This window comes from Hipposideros armiger, unplaced genomic scaffold, assembly GCF_001890085.2.
Source record: "Hipposideros armiger isolate ML-2016 unplaced genomic scaffold, ASM189008v1 scaffold_250, whole genome shotgun sequence".
NCBI classification, from domain to species: domain Eukaryota; kingdom Metazoa; phylum Chordata; class Mammalia; order Chiroptera; family Hipposideridae; genus Hipposideros; species Hipposideros armiger.
This window is the reverse complement of record NW_017731600.1, coordinates 269,915-291,559: the sequence shown is the minus strand read 5'-3', so window position 1 is coordinate 291,559 and position 21,645 is coordinate 269,915. Positions and strand designations below refer to the sequence as shown.

Here is a 21,645-nt window from a genome sequence, read left to right as displayed (position 1 = left end):
GTGAGATTATTGCTCATATATAAAATAATTAATATGTTCTGCTATCATATTTTCACTAGATCACAGAATCTTACCCCAGGATTCTTGAGTCTATGAATGAATTCTTAGGGCCCTTAAAATTGTAAACACAAAAAATATTTTCATGGAGTTGGGGGTAGGGGCACAGACTCTATTTTTCATCAGTTCTTTAAGGTGTCTGTAACCCTCCCCTCCAATATTTAAGGCTGACTTGCAGGAAGGAAAATAGAGGTTATGGGGATGAGGCTTGTTCACGGACATGTCCCTTTCACACAATTTGAATAAAAGTTAGGTATATTAATTAGGCTGCTGTTATTCACTCTCAGCATTTAATAGTGAAGAAATCTCTTTTCAGAGCATGTTTTTTTTTATTCTTTAGCTTTCCAATAATCATTTATTGAATGTCGACCGTATGTTAGGTAATGTTCACCAAAACAGGGAAGTTTGAAGGACGAGCAATTTGGGGGAAAGATGACAAATCAAATTGCTTACATGTTGAGTGGGAGATGCTTGTGGGAGGTCTAAGTGGGGATGTCCATGCAAGAGAGAAGTCCAAGCTGATGACTTAGATTTGGAGATCAGTAAGATGTGGGTGGTAAAGACATTAGTCATTGATATATGTGAGCCCATCTGTGCACACATAGTGTGAGAAAAGGGTTAAAAGGAGAGACAGCCAATGTAAAATACATATACATAAATATACCAGGGGCGCCAAAAAAATGTATACAAGTGGACACTGGTCAATGTTGCTCAAGCAGTAGTTCGCCGTAATCAGAAGCGTCTGGACGCTGATGGTAACCACTTTGAGCACCTCTTGTCATTGCAGAAGTCAAACGTGACTTGTGTTCATCTTTTGTTATTGGTATTTATTGAGTATTACAATTTCAACAGTATTTTTCTTTCTTAAAATGTGTATACATTTTTTGGCACCCTCTGTATATGTCTTACATATAAGTTTATTTATCTATTTATATATTTGCAGGGAATTGGTTTACACAGTTATGGTGCTGTCTAACCAGCCTCCACATGACTATCTCTGCATCTAAGGCTGAAGCCTGAAGTTCACAGGCAGGAAGGGCAGATAATGAGCAGGATAGAACCCCATGAGCATAAGCTGGGCTTTCAGTCCACAGGGCAGGCAGCCAGGTGGGGAGATCATGAGCAGGCTTGAACTCCAATGGGACACTGAAATCCACGTCAGTTCTTGTTGCCTCTGACCTTACCAACAAGAAGGAGCAGAGCCCTTCATCACAGAGCTGAACACACACATCTCTGACTCAGGAGTCAGAGACACTGATGGGAGATACAGGGGGAAAGAGAACAATTTCAGGCCCAACTGCTCCTTCATGTCATCGAGGTAAGTGAGCATATCAGAAACAATGGGCACACATCGCGTGCACGCGCGCACACACACACACACACATACACACACACTAAATGACTGCTGCCCCCCTTCCATCTTCCAATTAGTGAGAGAATCTCTCTTGTAGCCTACCATAACTGTACACATACAAGAAAATGGAATCCTGGGAAATGTAGTTCAGCCTAACCAAGTCAGCACATTACAAAGTCATCACAGTGTGCATTCTCAAAGATAACAAGCCTTGGTGGGTGCTAGCATAAGGGGTCTGTGTAATCATTGTACTTCATGAACGAACTAGCACTTGGAGGGTAAATGAAGGGAGTAATGTAGAAATCAGAGGGTGGGACCATAAATCAGCTTGTTTACCTCACAACAGTTCTGAGGGCATTACTCACATGTATGTATTCAAATTAGATAAACAAGAAGATTAGGAAATAACAAGTTTACTCAGTTTACCTCTCTACTATCTCCCATCCCAAACAGCCATTCCTAATAATGAATGGAAATGTCCACTTTCCACTTTTGGGGGGACAGTATTTTTCTAAGATGTATCTTCTTGACTATTACAGTGAGAATGCTCTCTGAAAAATTCAAGAGAGTAGTTGAACAAATGGAAGTGACAATAATGGCTTAAATAAAGGAGAGCACATAAATACTTTTCACACCTCTTCTTTGGCTCTCCAAAAAGAGCAAGTATCGCTACAAGGTATAACCTATAACCTTATTTATTGTTATGAAAAACTGTAAGTGGAAGGGTTTCATTCATACTGTACCAAATCCCTTTTGGAGTAAGATGTTGATGGAAAGAGGGAGCTAGTCTAAAAATAAACACAGATTCAACAAAGCTGATTTAGATTTTTCATTTGTGTTGGGGAAATCTACAGTACCTAACTGTGGATGAAAAAGATGTCTTCTAATATTTTTATTATGTTAATGCCATAATTTCGAGGAGTATCATTAATCTAGAGTCTGTACAACGGCACTTTTCTCCACATATTTAGAGTCACAGCGCTGATCTTGACTGAGGGAGAGTTGCTTCTCCAAGGGCCTTCTATGACTACAGACTGTTGGAGAAAAGAGGTAGTGGAGGAAGATGGTGCGTGATCTGCTGTGCTACCTTAAAATAGAATACATGGTGACATTTTAATGCTATAATTAACTTTCCTAAATTATAAAAGCAATATTTTTACACTGTATAAATTTTTGAAAATAAAGAAGAAAGAAGTAATAAAGGTGTTTCAAAAGTGCTTTAAAGCTTTCTCCATGAAATGTTACAAATCTCTCCTACTTCAAATGAGAAAGTCAAGGAGTGTGTCTTTTGAGTAAATAGTAGTAGAAAAAGTATTAATCAAGAAATGTTTCAGGGTGGCTGGCTAGCTCAGGTGGTTAGATCGCAGTGCTCATAACACCAAGGTTGCCGGTTTGATCCCCGCATGGGCCACTGAGCTGCGTCCTCCACAACTAGATTGAAACAACTACTTGACTTGGAGCCGATGGGTCCTGGAAAAACACACTGTTCCCCAATAAAAAAAAAGAAAAGAAAACAAAAGAAATGTTTCAGAATTGAGATTTTTCTGCTTACAAGAATCTGGTTATGTGTAATAGCTTTACTAATGTCTTAATTTTTGCTATCACTATTTTTATTGTATGATGGGCATGGTCATGGTAAACTAAAGTATCAGAATGATCATGTTCATCAGAACAATGAGTGTTTTCATTAACCCAGGATGGAGTTTGATTCAGAACGCACATTCTATCATCAAAATTCGCCATTAACTTCTAACACAGGGTATTCAACAACTAGCACCAAAGAGTTAATATGTTATGCAACTTCATCCAGATTTGAACAAATGGCTTTATTCTTTCCTCTTAGGCTGTGTGGAAGTTGCCAGGGTTTCCTGGAAAAGATTTAAAACTAATTGCTACATTTTACCTAAATTGATTAGATCTACTAAAATTCCCCATGATATTCAAGTGTTGGGGAGGGAGGAATCAAGCTGATTCACGGAACTACAGATAGAGCACCAATAATGTGAACGAGTCCATAAATATGTTAGAGAGAGTATTCATCTTTGTGAAATGAACAAGTGGCCATTTTCCTAAGAGCAAGAAGACTCAGTTATTTTTTTTTAGTCTTTTTTATTTACTTACAACTTTCCACTTAGAGCGCTGCTGATATCATGCCATAAATTTTTAAAATCGCAGAATAATAATGATGGGCACAAAAATCATCTTCAGAAAATCGTATACCTTCTTTAGGTAAGAAAACTCTAATGATATTCTCAAGTGATAAACTTTATTAGATGCTGACAAGTCTCAGATGTTATTTTATAATCTGTTTTATTGAAGACATGTTGAGGGTTATAAACCTTCCAGATAGGTGTCTTCTAAGCCTTGCATAAAAATCATGTGAAAAACCTCCCAATGGCTCACAGAGGACTAACCAGTCTGTCTAGCATCAGGGTGTATGTGTAAGTTTTAATAAGATACTGGTTTATTATACAGGCCAGGGATAAAGGTAACATCATGAGGGAGAATAAAGATATATAAAGTGATACTGACAACCCCAAAAATAAGGAAAAAATTAAGAAGAATATCATAGCTTCTCAAGAAATTACAGGTAAAGGGGGAGAGGGGTTTTTACTTTGTGAAGGGTGAAAAGGATAACTATTGCATTGTTCTGTACACCTGAAACTAATAATAAAATTTTTTAAAAAAAGAAATTGCAGGTATAGAGACAAGGAAACTACTTTTTTTTTTTAAAGATTTTTATTGGGAAATTGGGGGGATGGGAACAGTGCTGGGGAATTGGGGAAAGGGGAACAGACAAGTTGCTGTCGTTTTGTTCTTCAGTCTAGTTGTGGAGGACGTTGCTTCACTGGCCCAAGATGGCACCATCATTGCGCTCTTCTCTGGCGAGGCAGATCAGTCGCCGGCTTCTGGACGGCCGCTCACTGCGGCTGCTGGCCGCTCACGCTGGCTGCTGGCCACACACGGTAGCCCATGGCAATCCACTGCCACAGGGACTGCAGCCCACGCCGTCGCCGGCGACTCATGGCAGCCCAGCTCCAGGTTGAGCTGTTGTTCAGCATCTTAGCTGTGGAGGGCAGTGTCACTGGCCCTCATATGTGGGATCCGAACCGGGGCCCTCTGGCATCCCAAGCGAGTTCTTAACCATCGCGCCACTCGGCCGGCCCCAAGGAAACTACTTTTAAACAGGGGAATAAATGTCTCCTGAACTTGAGGTTCTATGATCAGGATAGAAGGATGAAAGTTAGACTAGCAGGGTTACTTTCAAGTGATTTTAAAGACACCAATAGTAGATTGGACTGAAAACGCTAGATGCAGTTTCAAAAAATAATAATAATAATGTGTCTTTTTCAAGAGTGAAAAGAACTGAAAGAAATAGCTCTGGTCATACACTGGAAAGGAAAATAACAGTGAAATGTTTTAACGTACTAAAAATATCTATGAATGCTATCAACTTCTGAAACTTTTCCTGATTAATTCAGCACAGAAAATTCCCTCCCATTTTGAACTTCAATTTTTCAAACTGCTTCCATGGCAGTTCAAACTGCTATCATTTCTCCTATAGAATGCGGACCAAAAAAAAACAAAAACAAAAAAAAACACCCAAGCTTCATAGTGTATTTTAGGTTCAGAAGCTGTCAAGCATTTTACTAAGCAGAGCAAACCGATGTATGATAGATACACCGACAGCTATACTGAGTACTTTTAGTATAATGCAGACCAACAAAAGCCCTTCTAGACGGGAATGAAGAAAACACAAAACAGTGAGTTCACTGTTCATTTAAATTTGATAATATAATATAATTGATAATTACATGCATAATAAACATTATGCATGACCTACATTATGTCCTTCATTAGCCATGTTTTATAAACTTATAAAACTCCTAAAGACTATTTCATTAACCTTGAAAGACACATAAACCTAAGGATTAGGCATTATATTTTTAAAACAAGAAGAGTAGGCTTTGTACATATCTAAATTATCTCTTAAGACCTTCAGTGTTAGAAAACTTTGGGGGTGAGTGTCTCATTAAAATGTACAGATAATGGCACAATGCAATTTCAATTGGACCTTTTATTTTAGCACAACTAGTCCATGTAAGAAACAGCAAAGCAAATTAAAACAAAACATCCTTTTTTAAAGTCACAAGGTACATACACACACACACACACACACACGTGTGTGTGTGTGTTTTAGAACAGAATCTGACTATATTACCCCTAAATAAACCAAGACCTAAGTAAATGCCATATAGTTTTCCCCTAACTAAAGCTAAGTCCTTTCTTAAAAGAAGACTCATTCTTAATTTTATAGTTTCCTTCTCAAAGAGGGGTTTGTATTTTTCTGTTTCTGCATTTTGTACATAAGGACTGTGGGAAATTATTCAAGTATGAGCAACAGATAAATGTGGTTCTTATCTACTTTACAAAGTGGATCAAGTTAATTAGTATAGTGTCATGAATTTTATCCTGCCAACTGCAACCTGGTAGACAAGGTGAAAAAGCTGGGTAACAAAGGTACCCCAAAATACAATGTCTTCAATAAATTAGAAGTATATTTCTCTCACTAAATACACCAATAGAGAGAAGCCCAGACTGGTGGGGTGATTATATTCCATTCAGTCATTCAGGGACCCAGGTTCCTTGTCTCTTGTTGCTCCACCATCTTGTCTTCATACATATGGTGGAAACCAGTTCACCGACGTAATCTGTTTTCCAACCTACAGGAAAGAGAAAAATAAAGTCCAGGCATGAGGCTTCATCATAAAGGAGATGACCAGGAAATTACACACATCACTTCTTCACACATCTCATGGGCCTGATCTCAGTCCTATGGCCATATCTACCTGCAAGGGAAGCTGGGAAATGTAGGCTGTAACTAGGTAGCCATGTGCCCAACGAAAACTTTGAGGGCTATTTTTCTGAAAGGAAGAGAGATAACAGACACTGGGAGGCATTTAGTGGTCTGCCTCAGTAGGTATCAGCCAGAGTTTGGAGATAACAGATTAAGCACAAAAAAGATGGAGGCAATGTCAGGATAGGGCCTGTTCAAGAGCTTGGCATCCTATATGTAACATGTTTAAATAAGCTGATAGGGAGTTTTCAATACCCTTCACCACCATCACTAATATCCCTTAATGGGGCAAAAATAAAGGAGCTGTCTTATCAAGAGACAATCAAAAGTTTTGAGATCAGTAAGGCCTCTGTAATAAAAACCTAAAAATATCTGTATTACAAAAAAGTCTATTTTGTAGATGACTCAAAACAGTGCTAAAAATGAATACAATCATAAGCAGTTCTGATGTTTTGGGCAGAAAGTAAGCACAAGTCACTTCTTCCATCCACTCTTCAACTAACAGGCAAAATGGTCCTACTTACCTGTGTATTTAAAAATTGCTAAGATGGTAAGTTTTATGCTACATGTATTTTAACTCAATTAAAAAAATATTCAATGTGAAATTTCAACAGAAATTGAATTTAACTCTGAAACAGTTGATTCAAATCTTTCTTTTAAAAGGTGTACATTTTTAAACATTTTAAACCTAACAATTGCTATAGATATTTCTTTAAACATTATGCATTTTAGCCATTCTTAACAAAGAATATTAAATATTAAGTAAGAAAGCATATTACATAATATTCAATTTTCACTTGATTATTTAAAAATTGCTTGGTTTTTCATTATAAAATGTAGTAATTGTACAGCACCACAAATATTAAAGAGAATTCAGGAGTTAATGAATACTTATCTTATAAATAGTCATGAATTTGCTTTAAAAAATAAACAGATCTTTTGGTGTTAGCTGAATAAATATTCTGTAAATATAGTATCTTGGTCCGCAATGTCTGGATCTATATTTAAACTGATGACTGATTCTAAATTTTTCTCCAAGAATATTGGCAGGAGTTTTTTGCTTAATGTTTGTAAAACTGAAATCTATTTTAGTGATTCCCACCACCAACATAAAACATCATCATCATAAAAAAAAATTCAAAAATGACCCTACTTCCTGTCCATCATCACCAAGAGTTTCTGAATAACCTTTTTGAACAACTTTGTTTTCTGGCAGTTGAACGTTTTCATCTGAGCAGTCATCAGTTTCCTAGTTCTTTTATCTAAAACCCATCCTCTGAACACTCAGGTGCAACATCACACCTTCCCAGGTGGCACCAAATATTTAACTGATGCATGATGAGTCCCTCCCTTCAACCTGACATCCATTGATTTTTCTAGATGCCATAATCTTTTGTATCATGCAAATAGAAGGCAGCCATCAAAAGCTACAATTTGAGTTCTTACAAGAATCTTTGAACCATCCAAGCACAATGCAGTAATAACATTCCCGTATTGCACACCCTTTCTTCTCACGTGCATGAGTTTCCTCTCCATTCTGGAGGGGCTCTGGCACTGCCTCTCTTCATCTCATTTGTGTAGGAAATAGCCCCAACAATTCATTCAAATTCCAGTATGCAGCCCTCAGGTTCCTGAAAGGTATATATTTGGCCTAACTTGATGCATGAACTGCAAGTGATTACTTATAGAGAAGTTTAAGTCCCATGAGAATAGAAATACTATTGTAGTAACAGTAATAATTGCTGACAATCTGTGAACACTCATTCACTCACCATGGGTACTATGGATATATATTAACTCAATTAGCTCCAAGCTATTTGTGATTACTTAAACCCTCCTGTAGCTCTATTAGCCAGCCAAACAAGTTGCTTTGTTCTAAAAAGCTACAGAAATATGTGGTAAGATAATCTAAAATACATTTCCATAAAGAAATCTGACACTACAGCTGAATTATATTGAGCAAATTTAAAAGTACATGTCGTGTTTTTCTGTGATTTTGTTCCCTTGAAATTTGAGCAGATGTTACATCCTGCAGGAATAACATCTTCAACTAGGAGCTTAATATAACCTACCCTTCCATTTCTTTCCTTTCTTTTGGAATCCTTAGATAAACCTCTAATTTCTAAAGAACTCTCTGTGGTTAGATACTGGCAATTATCATCTGCCATAGGTTTTGATATTTACTTGGGTAAAATATCTTGAGGAAGTTACAAGGGAACTTTGTGTGTGTGTGGGGGGGGAGATGGAGAGGGAGAGGGAGAGAGAGGGAGATATTCTTCATTTCTGAATAAAGCTTTCTGGAAGAGGAGCCATTCAGTGTAACTGATGACAAAAGATAAATATGTTTTGTAAACCACTTTGCTTTTATCTTAAATGGAGAGTCTTTGGCAAAACATTTATCTTTACCATGACCATAGTGTAATTTCAATATGCATGATTAATTGTGCAAATGAAATTAAAATTCCCCTACTACTATTCAACATCTTATTTAAGAACAAAAATGCTCACAATTTCCTAATTTCAACGAGTAAGACCTCTGATGCTGATGCTTCTTAATGAGGGAAGAAAATTTTCTTTTAATTAAAAAGGAGAGGTTTTTGTTGGGTTTTTTTCCCCAATTAGTTAGAGAGTGTCCTCTAGTGGAAAGAGAATCTCGGCTCTCAGCAGTTTTAGAAATGCCCAAATGATACCTAATTAGAAGGCTGCACTAAATAACAACTGACCCTACTGCCGATTGGAATCCACTGGTTGAAGGGAAAATGTATTATTTTTCTTCTTAAGGCCCCCTCACATTGTGGCCTACTTGAAAGCTTGCCGTATGACAAGTATTGTTCTCATTTTCGATAGCAAATGACTTTTTATGATCAATTTTAGAGTGCTTCCTTCTGAACCTGGTAAGATTGAGCTGATGGTGCACCTTTCTGCCAAAAAGGCAGCAGAAGCATTTAGTGCAATTTACTGTAGCTTTTACAGATATCAAGTTGAGACAGCAAGAATACTATTATCTTCAGGACGCTGGTCCTGACTGACTGATATACTTGATGTTTGCAGCAGCTACCTAGGCCATAGCTTAAATTTTTCTGTTATTTGAAGGAAAACATAGAAATAAAAGTGAGAGGAAAATTAAACCAATGTGTCTCTCTCTTCTATGTAACCTGTGGAGTTCTAATGCTCATTTCCTGTATTTCTGGTTAAGGGTAGTAAATGGTATTAGCGTAATCACTTGGTTATCAGAGAAGACATTGGAGGTGTTCTTTGAATATCTAAATGGAAGAGAATAAGGAAAAGCTGTGGTGTTTGACTCTGAATCACACGCTAAGCTTGCTTTATCAGAAATTGTGGGGCTGGCCGAGTGGCGCGATGGTTAAGAACTCGCCTGGGATGCTAGAGGGCCCCGGTTCGGATCCCACATATGAGGGCCAGTGACACTGCCCTCTGCAGCTAAGATGCTGAACAACAGCTCAACCTGGAGCTGGGCTGCCATGAGTCGCCAGCGACGGCATAGGCTGCAGCCCCTTTGGCAGTGGGTTGCCATGGGCTACCGTGTGTAGCCAGCAGCCAGCGTGAGCGGCCAGCAGCCGCAGTGAGCGGCGTCCAGAAGCCGGCAACTGATCTGCCTCGTCCGGGAAGAGCGCAATGATGGTGCCAGCTTGGGCCAGTGAAGCAACATCCTCCACAACTAGATTGAAGAACAAAAATGACAGCAACTTGTCTGTTCCCCTTCCCTCAGTTCCCCAGCACTATTCCCATCCCCCCAATTCCCCAATAAAAATCTTTAAAAAAAAAAAACAACAGAAATTGCGTGTTACAGCAAATTCGAGACCAAAAGATAGAGAACGTGAATAGTTTTTTCATTTGGACTTAAACAGAGTAAACATCAAATTATATTGCTGGTCTTATATTTGAAAAAAAAAGAGGAATAAGGAAAGGGTTCATAAACTCCTTCAGCAATCCAACAAATGGCAGAGACATATCGTGTATGTGTAAATATTGTGTGTTGCTTATTTTAATGGCAGTGACAAACAATGAGGCAGTGTTGTATTCCTGTTAACAGACAATTTTCAGGAAAATGTACAGTCATTACTTTGATATGGATATGAGAATGGACACATATTAAAGAAATTTTTGCTCACATAATATGAAGGGACCAAGTAGATACTACAACCATTGAACAGTAAAGTCAAAACAGCAGATTTCTGCAGAGTAAAGGAATGTTGAGATGAATTCCAAGTAGACACAAAATTGATTTTCCCTGGGTTGTGGGGGAGCAGCTAGGAGAGCAGAGGGGAAACGAAGTCCATTAAATCACTACCAGACAGGAGAGAATTTACATATCAGTTACCTACAATTTACAGAGTCAAAAACTATCTCAAAGACAATGAAAGGGCTAGAATCTGATAGCTCAGAAGGGTGTGCAATATATAAATGAGTAGTTTTCCACTGAAACACACATTTTTTTTCCGACATTTTTTTAAAAAAGAATATATTTCTGTAACTTGGATTGGGTCATAAGTGACCCAGTTGTACATCCGACTTCTTGTCTATACCGGCTACCTCTCTAACCCCCACTGTCATTATTATGAACCTGCTTTCGTCTTCCCCAGCCTCCCTATCCTTGCTCCCTGCTTAAGGACAATGGTTTTCAATATTGTTGCTTTTCTGAGCCCCAATTCCACTTTAAACAAAGTCCAAGGTAAAAAGAAATTGTTCCAGACAGTAAATTGTAACCACTTGCATGAAAATCACCTGGGAGTGCTTATTAAAAATGAAAATCTCTGGAACCCTCCACACTTGCTGAGTCAAAATCTGGTGGGGGGGTAAATTTTTTTAACAATAAATTTGAGATTCATTGGCTTAAGGAAAATATAACACCTTAAGCCCTATTTATCTAAACTAAGTGATACTGTAGAAGATATGGCAGTATAATAACAAAATCTGGTATAAAAGCTAGTGGAAATTTGCAAACAGAAATAGGTTAATGGTGGCATTAGGAGTTGCAATACTATAACCTTTCCTCTAGTTTCTATCAAAATCTGGCTATGATTATTTAAGTTGAATATCAGGAATATTAATCCATTAATGACCTTTCTAGGCACTATACTAGGTGTTGTTTTATTGTGTTTCCCTTTTAATTGAAAACATACTCAGGCACACATTAGGTAACAAACACAAAAAAGGAAAATTCATAATCATTCTCTGTTGTTTTAGTTTTCTTTGCATTGTTTTCCATTCTACTGAAGTTTTACTAATTATATATTCAAATCTGTTGATCTTAAATTTTCTTACGTCCAGGCTCTAGTTCTAAGAAATTATTTTTCCTCCACAGATTCATAAAATATATTTTCTCCTAGATAGTATATCTGTTTTATAATAATATTTAACTTTAATAAATCCCAATTTTATGTTGTATCATATGAAATTAACTTTTGTTTCTAGATCATAATTCAATTCTGATAGCTCATTGTTTGGAGTTAATCTGGTACTATATTTGAGCATCACAATTGATTCCAAAGAGCTGTATCTGCCTGAGGGACAAACACCATGTTATTTTTATCATTGTTTTTAAATGCATTTCACAGTGAACATAAAAACACAGATATCTCTTCAAGGTAGCGATTTTATTCCCTTTGGGAATATACCCAGAGGAGGGATTACTGGGTCATATGGTAATTCTGGTTTTGGTTTTTTGAGGAAATGTCGTACTGTTTTTCCATAATGTCTGTACCAATTGACATTTCCACCAGCACTCTAAATGAGTTCCCTTTTCTCCATGTCTTTGCCAATACTTAGCTTTTTTTTTTTTTTATAAAGTCATCCCATCAGGTGTGAGGTGAGGTTTCATTGTGGTTTTGGTTTGCATTTCCCTGATGATTAGTGATGTTGAGCACCTCTTCATATACCTATTAGCCATTCACAATAGCCAAGATATGGAAACAACCTAAGTGTCTATAGACGGATGAATGGAGAAAGAAATTGTGATAATAACCTGGAAAATACTATGCTAAGTGAAATAAGCCAGATACAGAAAGAAAAAAAACTGCATGATCTCACTTATATGTGTAATCTAAAAAAGTCTTATACATACAAGAGAGTAGAATAGTGGTTACGAGGGGTGGGAGATGGGGGGGGGCAATAGGGAGATGTTGGTCAATGGGTACAAATTTGCAGTTATGTAATTAATAAGTTGAAGGATCTAATGTCCAGTATGATGACTATGTTTAAAATAACTGTATTGTATGCTGGAAATTTGCTAAGAGTAGATTCCAGGGAGTCTCATCACAAAAAAATGAAAGTGGTAACTCTGTGAGGAGATGATATGTTAATAAGCTTGACTGTAGTAATCATTTCACAGTGTGTATATACAAAACCATCATGCTCTACACCTTAAAAATATACAATTTTATGAAAAAATAAAATACACAAAAATCAATATATTTCGCTCTTTGCTTGTACCATCCAGATTCTGTCTGTTGCTACCATCATTGTACTTCTTCTTTAGGAAAGTTATGGACAATATCTATCTACTTAAATTTCTAAATAAATATAGAATTATTTTGTTGAATTCTACAACTTATTGGATTTTTATTAGCAATAACATTAAATCTAAAATATAACTTAGAAATGGACTTCAAAAGTATTTAGGTTTTCCATCCAAGATTTTTCAAAAAAAAAATATATATATATGATATATATAATGCTATATATATATGATCTATATATATATATATGAGATATATATATCATATATATATATATATATATATTTCATAAAACCTTTTATTTGACTGAATATGATTTTGTGGTTTATTTGTTCACAGCCACTTCTCATTATAATTTGTTTGTTTTTTATTGTTAGTATAAGTAAGATCTCTATTATTTTCTATTCAGTTACTATGGAAATCATGTATGATATTGATTTTTAGATATCAGAAACCTTAGCTAACCACAGGGTTTACTTCTTGAGGCTGACAAAACCACAATAAAAATCAGTGTCTCCTAGAGAATAACATTAAAGAAAAAATAATTTAAAACCACATTAACTGTAGCTGAAATAAAAGTATATTAATTTGCTACGAATCATCTACTTTTAAAAAAACCTCAAATTTGTCAGATTTTCAAACTTACCCCACTAAGAAAAATGTTTTTTCTCCTGAATTGCCTTCTGCAGTTGTTTATTGCCACAGGGCTCCAATATGTTGAGGTAGGTAGATTCTCCCACAATTTCATATTGGGCAAACTGGGTATTATTTTAAAATTTCATAAGCCAGCTTTTAATGATTTTAAAATTAATGCCCTTTAGACTTGCATTCTCTGTTGTTTTTGTTTTACATATTCTGGCTCTATGGGTTTCTTAAGAGAATTTTTTTTTTACATGAAGTTCTATCCAAATATATCTAGATGGTGGACAACCCTTTCTCTAAGCATTACCACATACACTCCATTTGTTCTACAGGGATGAATAGTCATACTTTTGACATGATTTTGTCATGATCTATTTATAATAGTAACTCAAACTGCATGTGCAGTAGCTCCGATTGTACAGGTTTTTACATTTTGAAATACAAATACAAAAGCATGTTATAGCAAAAGACCAATTTTACAATAAATCTTTGGCTAGCAAAAGATTCCTATAATTTGTTTACATTTGGACATTTGAAAGAACCCTTTCTACAAGAAAGTAAAAATATAATTTCTTCTGAACTGTTTAAGTTTGCAGTTGTATTATCTTCAAATAGTACTTTTATCATTTCTTAAAGCATATTATTGTTTTTTAATGTCTAATTGCATTAATAAAACTACAAAACATATTATATAAAAATGTTGCTACTAGGTGTCCTTGTATTGAATTTAAAGGAGATGGTCCTGTGGGCCCCCTTTATATTCACTTCTTGTTTCAAATGTGTTTACTTTTAAACATTTAGAAATAACTTTTCTCATTTTTGTTAAAAGTGTAAACCTTCGATAATTTATTCAGTTCCTCTAGTTCTCAACTAAAATTATAAATCTATCATAGGATCTATACACAACAGTGAGGAAATAAGCATTTTAGGTATGATGTTGACAATTACATTCTGTGGTCCTATAAAAGCTCTTTTATCTTGATATTGTTTTTATAATGTTGAACAATACTGATTATTAATAAAATAATTATAACTAATAATAAATTTCTGGTTTAATATGAATGGTAAGGATCACAAAGAAATACTACTGCACAGTCACTATAATTACAAAGTCAGATAACAAGTGTTGGCGAACATGTAGAGAAATTGGAACCCTCATACATTGTTGATGAGAATGTGAAATGGTATAGCCACTTTGGAGAACAGTTTTGCAATTCCTCAAAGACTTAAACATGGAATCACCTTCTGACCCAGCAATTTCACTCCTAGATGTGTACCATGAGAAATTAAAACACATGTTTGCACAAAGATTTGTACAGGATTATTCAAAGCAACATTATTCATAATAGCCAAGAGTGAAAATAACCCAAATGGTCATCAACTGGTGAATGGATAAACAAAATATAGTATATACATACAATGCAATATTATTTAGCCATAAAGAGGAAAGAAGTATTGGTACATGCTAGTACATGGGTAAACCTTGAAACATTAAAGCTAAGTAAAAAAAGCCGGACACAGAAGGCTACATACTACATAATTCCATTTATACGAGATGTCCAGAATAGGCAAATTCATAGAGACAGAAAGTAGAAGTGGTTGCCAAGGTCTGGGGTTTGGGAGGAAATGACAATTGACTGCTAATTAGTTCAGGATTTCTCTTGGGGGGTGATGAAAGTGTCTTAAATTTGTGCTGCTGGTTGCACAGTTCTGTAAATATACTGAAAACCATTGAATTGTGCATTTTAAATGGATAAATTGATATGTGAATTATATCTCTATAAAGCTATTAAAATATGCATGTAACATCTTTGAAAAAACAATTTTATAGAGAGCAGTATGCTGGTAAATGTGTAAAAATTGTTTGTGGAAGCCTAATTCTGACACGTAGGTAGATGTTACTTTCATTTACATTGGCAAATAAGAGTGAAACATTGGAGATGGAAGTCAGAACTTTATTTGTTCATCAGTGAAGTAAACAATTTGTATGCTGAATCAGATTATAGTTTTGGATACTAGAAGAATATTCCCCACCCCCACCCCCACCTCAGAGCCGTTGTTCTCAGCCTAGTTGTGGAGGACGTCGCTTCACAGGCCCATGTTGGTATTATCATTGCCCTCTTCCCTGCGTGAGGCAGTTGGTCGCCAGCTGATGGCCAGCTGCTCATCGTGGCTCACGGCAGCTCACGGCAGCTCTCTCCAGCTGCTGGCCATAGGGGAATATTTTTTAGTGTTTGTGCTATTACCAATATAACAGCTACAGACATGACACTTTTAAGTTTAATCTGCATTATTAACATTTCCTCCATAGACAATAAGACAATAATCATACATTGATTTGTACCATTTGGCAATGTATGGGTAAATACTCCCACTATGGCACCATGGTCGATTGCAAGCTACTCACAGAATTTCACTGAACGTGCGTGCAGTTGGGAAGAGACATGCAGTAGTACAGTATTATATTCCCTCCATACGGATACTAAAGATGAATAATGTACCAAAATAATTAGGAAGTTTTGAGTACCTATTAACCTTTGATTTTAATATATTATGTTTAATTGTCAGTTTATATAACTTCATTTTAAATAAGGGCTGTGTTTCACAACCTGCTTGCAGAATTTCTGAAAATGTAGTAATCAACTTTCACAAGCTGATGTGGTCAGGCTCCATCCTACAGGTGAAATCACATCTGGATGAGGAGGCTCTGCATATGCAGTGTTGCAGACTAGTTTACAAGATAGACTTGGCCTGATGAGATAGACCGTAGACATGTAACCTTTAATTAATGAAGCTTTGATAAAACGAAACAAGGGAAAATGCAAGTTTGAAAGATATTATGCAGGTTATTAATTAATTTGAAATTATTTATTGAGTTTGTAACATATTCAAGACACTATAATGGGCCCTGGTAACATACAAAGGTAAAAACAGACATAATTTCTGCCTTTGAGGAATGAATACTCTAGTTGCTAGGTTAGACATGCAAACAAACCAAATATTGTGACGAATATATTATGATAAAATACAGATATGTTCGAAGGACTGACCATTCCTAGGAAAGCCAAGTAAGACTATTGGAAATGTTGCTATTTGAGTTGGGATTTCATGGGTGAGAACTAGTATATTGGGTAGAAATTAGGAGAATGCAAAGCAAAGAATATACCATTAAAAAGCATGAGAATATGAAATAAATCATGGATGGGCTACTAAAACTCAGATGCTAAAAACTTGTTACGTAACTGTCATGTCTTGCTTCATCAGCCCAAGGTCCAAATGCCGTCATATCATTTTTATTTTCCTAATTCCTATTTCCTAATTAACTTCTTAAATAAAATTGTCTAATTCTAGTTTTCTAATGTTTCTATTTGTCTTTACTAATCTCTATCAGCCCTTATTGAGTGGGAATGCATCACCCCACCCTACCCCATGAATTTCTATCAAGGTTCTCATTCTACCTGAGGGGAAGGAATGATAGTGCTTTAATCCTTCTTTCAAACGCAGGCAATGCACACCTTGGGTCCAAGGCCACAGTGAAAAGGACTGTGTAGACACAGCTTTCCTCCCGAACACTGAGGCATTTGTGTAGTCTCAGGTGAGGTGTGAGTCTGACTTCATCTGGTCTTCTCTCAGGATTGACTCCACTGGGCTCCTTGCCTGCTAGCAGAGCTATGCATAAGAAGGGTAGGGGTGCCTTTTGCTCAGCCACCCCAATAGATATAATTAAGAGAAACCACTCACAAATCTCTTCACAGAACAGAGCTCCACTCAAGTTGATTTTCTATCCTGATTGTATTGTTATGTTGAGAAGCAGCTGGCAACTCCCCAATCTCTCTCTCTCTCTCTCTCTCTCTCTCTCTCTCTCTCTCTCTCTCTCTCCCTCTCCTACACACACACACAGTGATGTATGTCAATTATAAAAAATATATTTTTGACCTTATCAGACTTCCTGTTTAATCTCTGATTTGAAAGGCTTCCTATTACCACATTGATAAAAAGCACAGTGATCTGTAGTCACTGCTATCACCTATGCTTTATCCTTTTAAGAAATTACGTGGAAATAATCTGATCTTTGCAATGACTGTTCTTTGTGACCCCAAAATATAACATTCTCAATCCTTCTCGATTCACTCTGATCCAATCCCTGTTTTGCAAGTACTGTAAGAGTGATTTCTTTTAAATGCAGATGTAATTATGTCAATCTCCTTGAAACCAGCTTAACATTGCCCTTAAATGGAAGTCCAAAATCGTCAAAAAGGCCTACACAGAAGGATAGGGCTACCATTGCTCTGGCCTCATCATGGTTTATTCTTCTGCTAATCTTTTCCCATCCCCACACCCTAAGTACACTTTAGCTTCAGCCACTCTGAGGTTACTTTCTTCCTCCAAAGTTCTCTGGCGTTCTCTCACTAATGCTCTTTCCTCTGTACCTGGAGTGCTGTTCTATTTTCTCCCCCACCTTCTTTAAATTCCTTCCACTAATTTTAGTCTCTGAACCAGAGGAAGCTTAATCCAAGTATGGATAGAGTTCCACTAGGTGCCCCCATGACACTGCAGTTACCCCCAGTACTGGACCTCAAGGCAAGATAGATAGTCAAAGCCCAGGTGAGCAACGGTGATTGACAAAGCAAATCATTGCTTACATGGGTGCAGGAGACATTTCCTAGGTGTGGCAGCACCAGTCTTGCAGGTGAAAGACATGAAGAATTAGGCAATGGAAAAAATCACTGATCTGGGAAGGTAGGACTGTGACGGGAGAGACAAATTAAGGTCCCAATGAGGGATTCAATTGATGTCTCTGCTAAAGAATGTCAGACTGAGTTGCTAATGGCATAATCATTATTTGTAAGTCCCCATATTTAGTATAACTACCAGGGGTGCCCAAAAAAAAGTGATACAAGTGGACACTTTGGTCACCGTTGCTCAAGCAGTAGTTCGCTGTAATCAGAAGTGTCTGGATGCTGACAGGAACCACTTTGAGCACCTCTTGTAATTGCAGAAGTCAAATGTGACTTGTATTCATCCTTTGTTATCGGTATATATTGAGCATTACAATTTAATAGTTTTTTCCTTTCTTAAAATGTGTATACATTTTTTTGGGCACCCTCTGTAAAATGGAAAATTAGGCAATTTCTGGAGATTTCTACTTATGAGTTCTAGTCATTAACTTCCACCTAAAAACAAAAAATTGACCCTTTAAAGGACAGATTTTGTAAATTGTTGACATATAAAAATTTAAATCTCTAATGTATGTTCATTCTGTTGGCATGTGATGTTAATTATCACACCATGTAGTATTCTGAGATTTACTGTTGAATTCATGACTTCCTTGACACTATACCAAGTAGTGCAGTTGTATAAAAGCTAGTGCTCTTATAAAAATGTAAAAGCAAAGAACATTGGATTTAAAGTTGTTTTGTAACATTGGATTGACGCTTCCCATAGAATTTTGTGGTTCATTTCTAATTGAAGATTGACATTTAGTTATCCATTTTATAATGTAAACATTCTCCAACAGTGGGGGGGTTCCATATTAGAATACTTAGAAAATACTTATGTACAGAAATTAATAATAAAGGAACCTACTTAGAGCTCCATTTTGATTCTTAAAAGCTTGTACACATTCTCTGGACTTGCTTTATCTGGTCTCTAACAATGACTATTGTATATAGAAACAAAGTCCATGAGAAATCACTTACTTGGAGCACATTCAGACCTAAACAAAGATAAGATAAAAGGAGAAGGCTATATCATGCCATCTTAGAAATATTAGAAGTATAAGAATTTATTATGGACTATTCTTACACAGTGGACATAATTAAGATAATATTATTTTTATCCATTAAAAATGATCTTGTGTAACTTGAAGAATAGAGTTTATATATAGGTATACCCGTGGTAGGGGTTAGAAAGAGTTGATCTAAGCTCATTATGTTTTCTGTGGGTTTATACTGTAAAATGACTCATAAGCACAATTTCGAGAGATGTTCACTCTTAACTTATAGCTTATCTCCAAGGCTTCCAGTCTTTAGGCACGGCCTTTTTGCACCTTCAAGCTACAGAATTGTCAGGTCCTCTAGAAACTTCTGAAGAATTTTTTTAAATTGATGAAGTTTGCTTACTTTGTTTGGGTGCCAACAAAGGTGTCACCGGGGCCTAGTTTTCAGCCCCTCATGTAGTGCCCACCCCTGAGAGTTCCCTTGCCCCAATCCAAGTGGAATAGGCCCTTACAGGTCCCCATCCCACTCAATCCCCATTTTCTAGTTCCACTTGGAGGCAGCAGGATTTTAAAACTAGTATGTACTGAAACAGTTCAGTTCACTAATGGTGGCTGAGGCTTGGTTAAACTAAGTGTTTGCAAAATGGCATGACCTGTCCAGAAATAAACCTTACTTTCTGCAGACATTAAATGCACTTCTATCGTTTAGTCAGGGATGGCCACTTACCTTATTAAGTGATCGACCAATCTGTATTTACCATTACAGTGGTGTCTGCTGAGGACCATATCAAAAGAAATTAATCTCCACAATAATATCATTGATTTTACATCTAATAAAACCCCCCAATATTTATTCTCATGAGTTGTTCACTTATTTTTAATGTGCTTTTGTACCTGAGCATGTGTCAGCTTTCTTAATTAAGTTATTTTTCCTTGTATAGTAAAAAATATTTTAATAATATTTTAGAGAGGATCCTGGATTTCCATTTCCTTTTCTTTCCCATCTGAAGATTTTGTTCCCTTTCTATTTCCCATATTCAGGACTGAGAAACATCTGCTAACTGCCTTATAAAAATTTTATAATTATCAACATATGTACCCTCTGATATTATGTTTTCAGGAGGGCACATCTCCTTTGTGGTACGTTCCCCAATAATTTTAGCCTCAATCTAATCATGTGAAAGCATCAGGCAAACCTAAATGGAAAACCTTCCATAAAATAACTGACCAGTCTCCTTCAGAATCTTATAAGTAACTCTCATTTCATTAAACAAGCTGTCAAAAGCATATATTTTATAAATTTGACCGAGATTGAAAACACCTGAAAATATTATTTTAGAAAGATGTTTCATTATATCAATGAAGTGATTAAAATATTATCTCCCAGTTTGCCTAAAATAAGGGTGTACCAATAGTTTTGTAATGTATTTCTATCACTTCTCTCCATAGGTGACTCAGCTAATCTAACCTGCAGAGCTTTCTTCGGGTACAGTGGAGATGTCAGTCCTTTAATTTACTGGATGAAGGGAGAAAAGTTTATTGAAGATCTGGATGAAAATCGAGTCTGGGAAAGTGACATTAGGTAAAAATTTTTTTTTCTGTCAGCTTGTACCGTCAAGATTAACATTTGTTCTATTAGTGAATCAAAAGTGAGCTAGAAGAAAAGGCTATTTCTTTTGTTTTATTATTATAATAAAAAATATTGCAACATTTAATGTCAAAGAGGAAAAACACTTTTAAGAGGCTGACTATGGAGTTGCAAAACATGAATGTCATTTGCAAAGAATTTAAGAGAAATAAAAAGGAGATAGTTCATGGAGGAATGTACTGAATAATAGACAGACCACAATACCATCAAATATGGAAAATGCGATATTGTGCCTTTTGTTCTTAAGAGTTATTTGTTTTTAATTGTAAAGAGGAAATATTAACAAGGTAACAGGACCCAACCAAACACAATCTCTGTCATTTGTTATTAAATTTTTTCATAATTTGTGGTACTGAGTAGATTATAAAGCACTTGATAGAAATTCTAGAAGATACACAAAATGTTTTCATTACTTTTTTTAGTCTGGCTTTAAAGTCTAAATATTAATATAGTGGGAATAATAGAAAATAACAATTAAAAATACCATAGATTTGTGGGCATGGTGCTTAAGCCTCTTTTTAAAAACATAATTTATTTATTTGTTCATTTGCTTTTAAGGAGTGAGGTATTCAATTATGACTAAAATGATGCTTGGGCATAAATACTCATTTTAATCATAATATAAATAAGCAAGCATATTAACAATAATTAAGTAATAACTGAATGAGAATCCTGATCATTTGTAAACATTCTCCCATCTAAAGGTCACATCTTCTGGGTATATATGAGCATTTTAACGAAGGTTCCTCTTCTTGGAGGAGGACACTTTTAAATGTGAGGACTTTTAAAACTTAGTCAAATATATGAGAAAAAGGTTTTCCATAGAAAATAAATACATATAAAACTATCATATAAGGCTATTTCTACTAGGATCTTCTTTCTTTCTGG

The 21,645-nt window shown here is 36.0% G+C and overlaps 1 protein-coding gene across 1 annotated transcript in view; it reads left to right on the top strand.

Moving 5' to 3' along the window:
• Positions 1 to 21,645, top strand: part of IL1RAPL1 (interleukin 1 receptor accessory protein like 1) — a 1,086,405-nt gene that overhangs the window by 1,024,511 nt on the left and 40,249 nt on the right. The window contains exon 6 of the mRNA XM_019655892.1: positions 20,559 to 20,691. Within this exon, the coding sequence (XP_019511437.1) occupies positions 20,559 to 20,691 (133 nt within the window). The remainder of the gene's footprint in view (positions 1 to 20,558; positions 20,692 to 21,645) is intronic.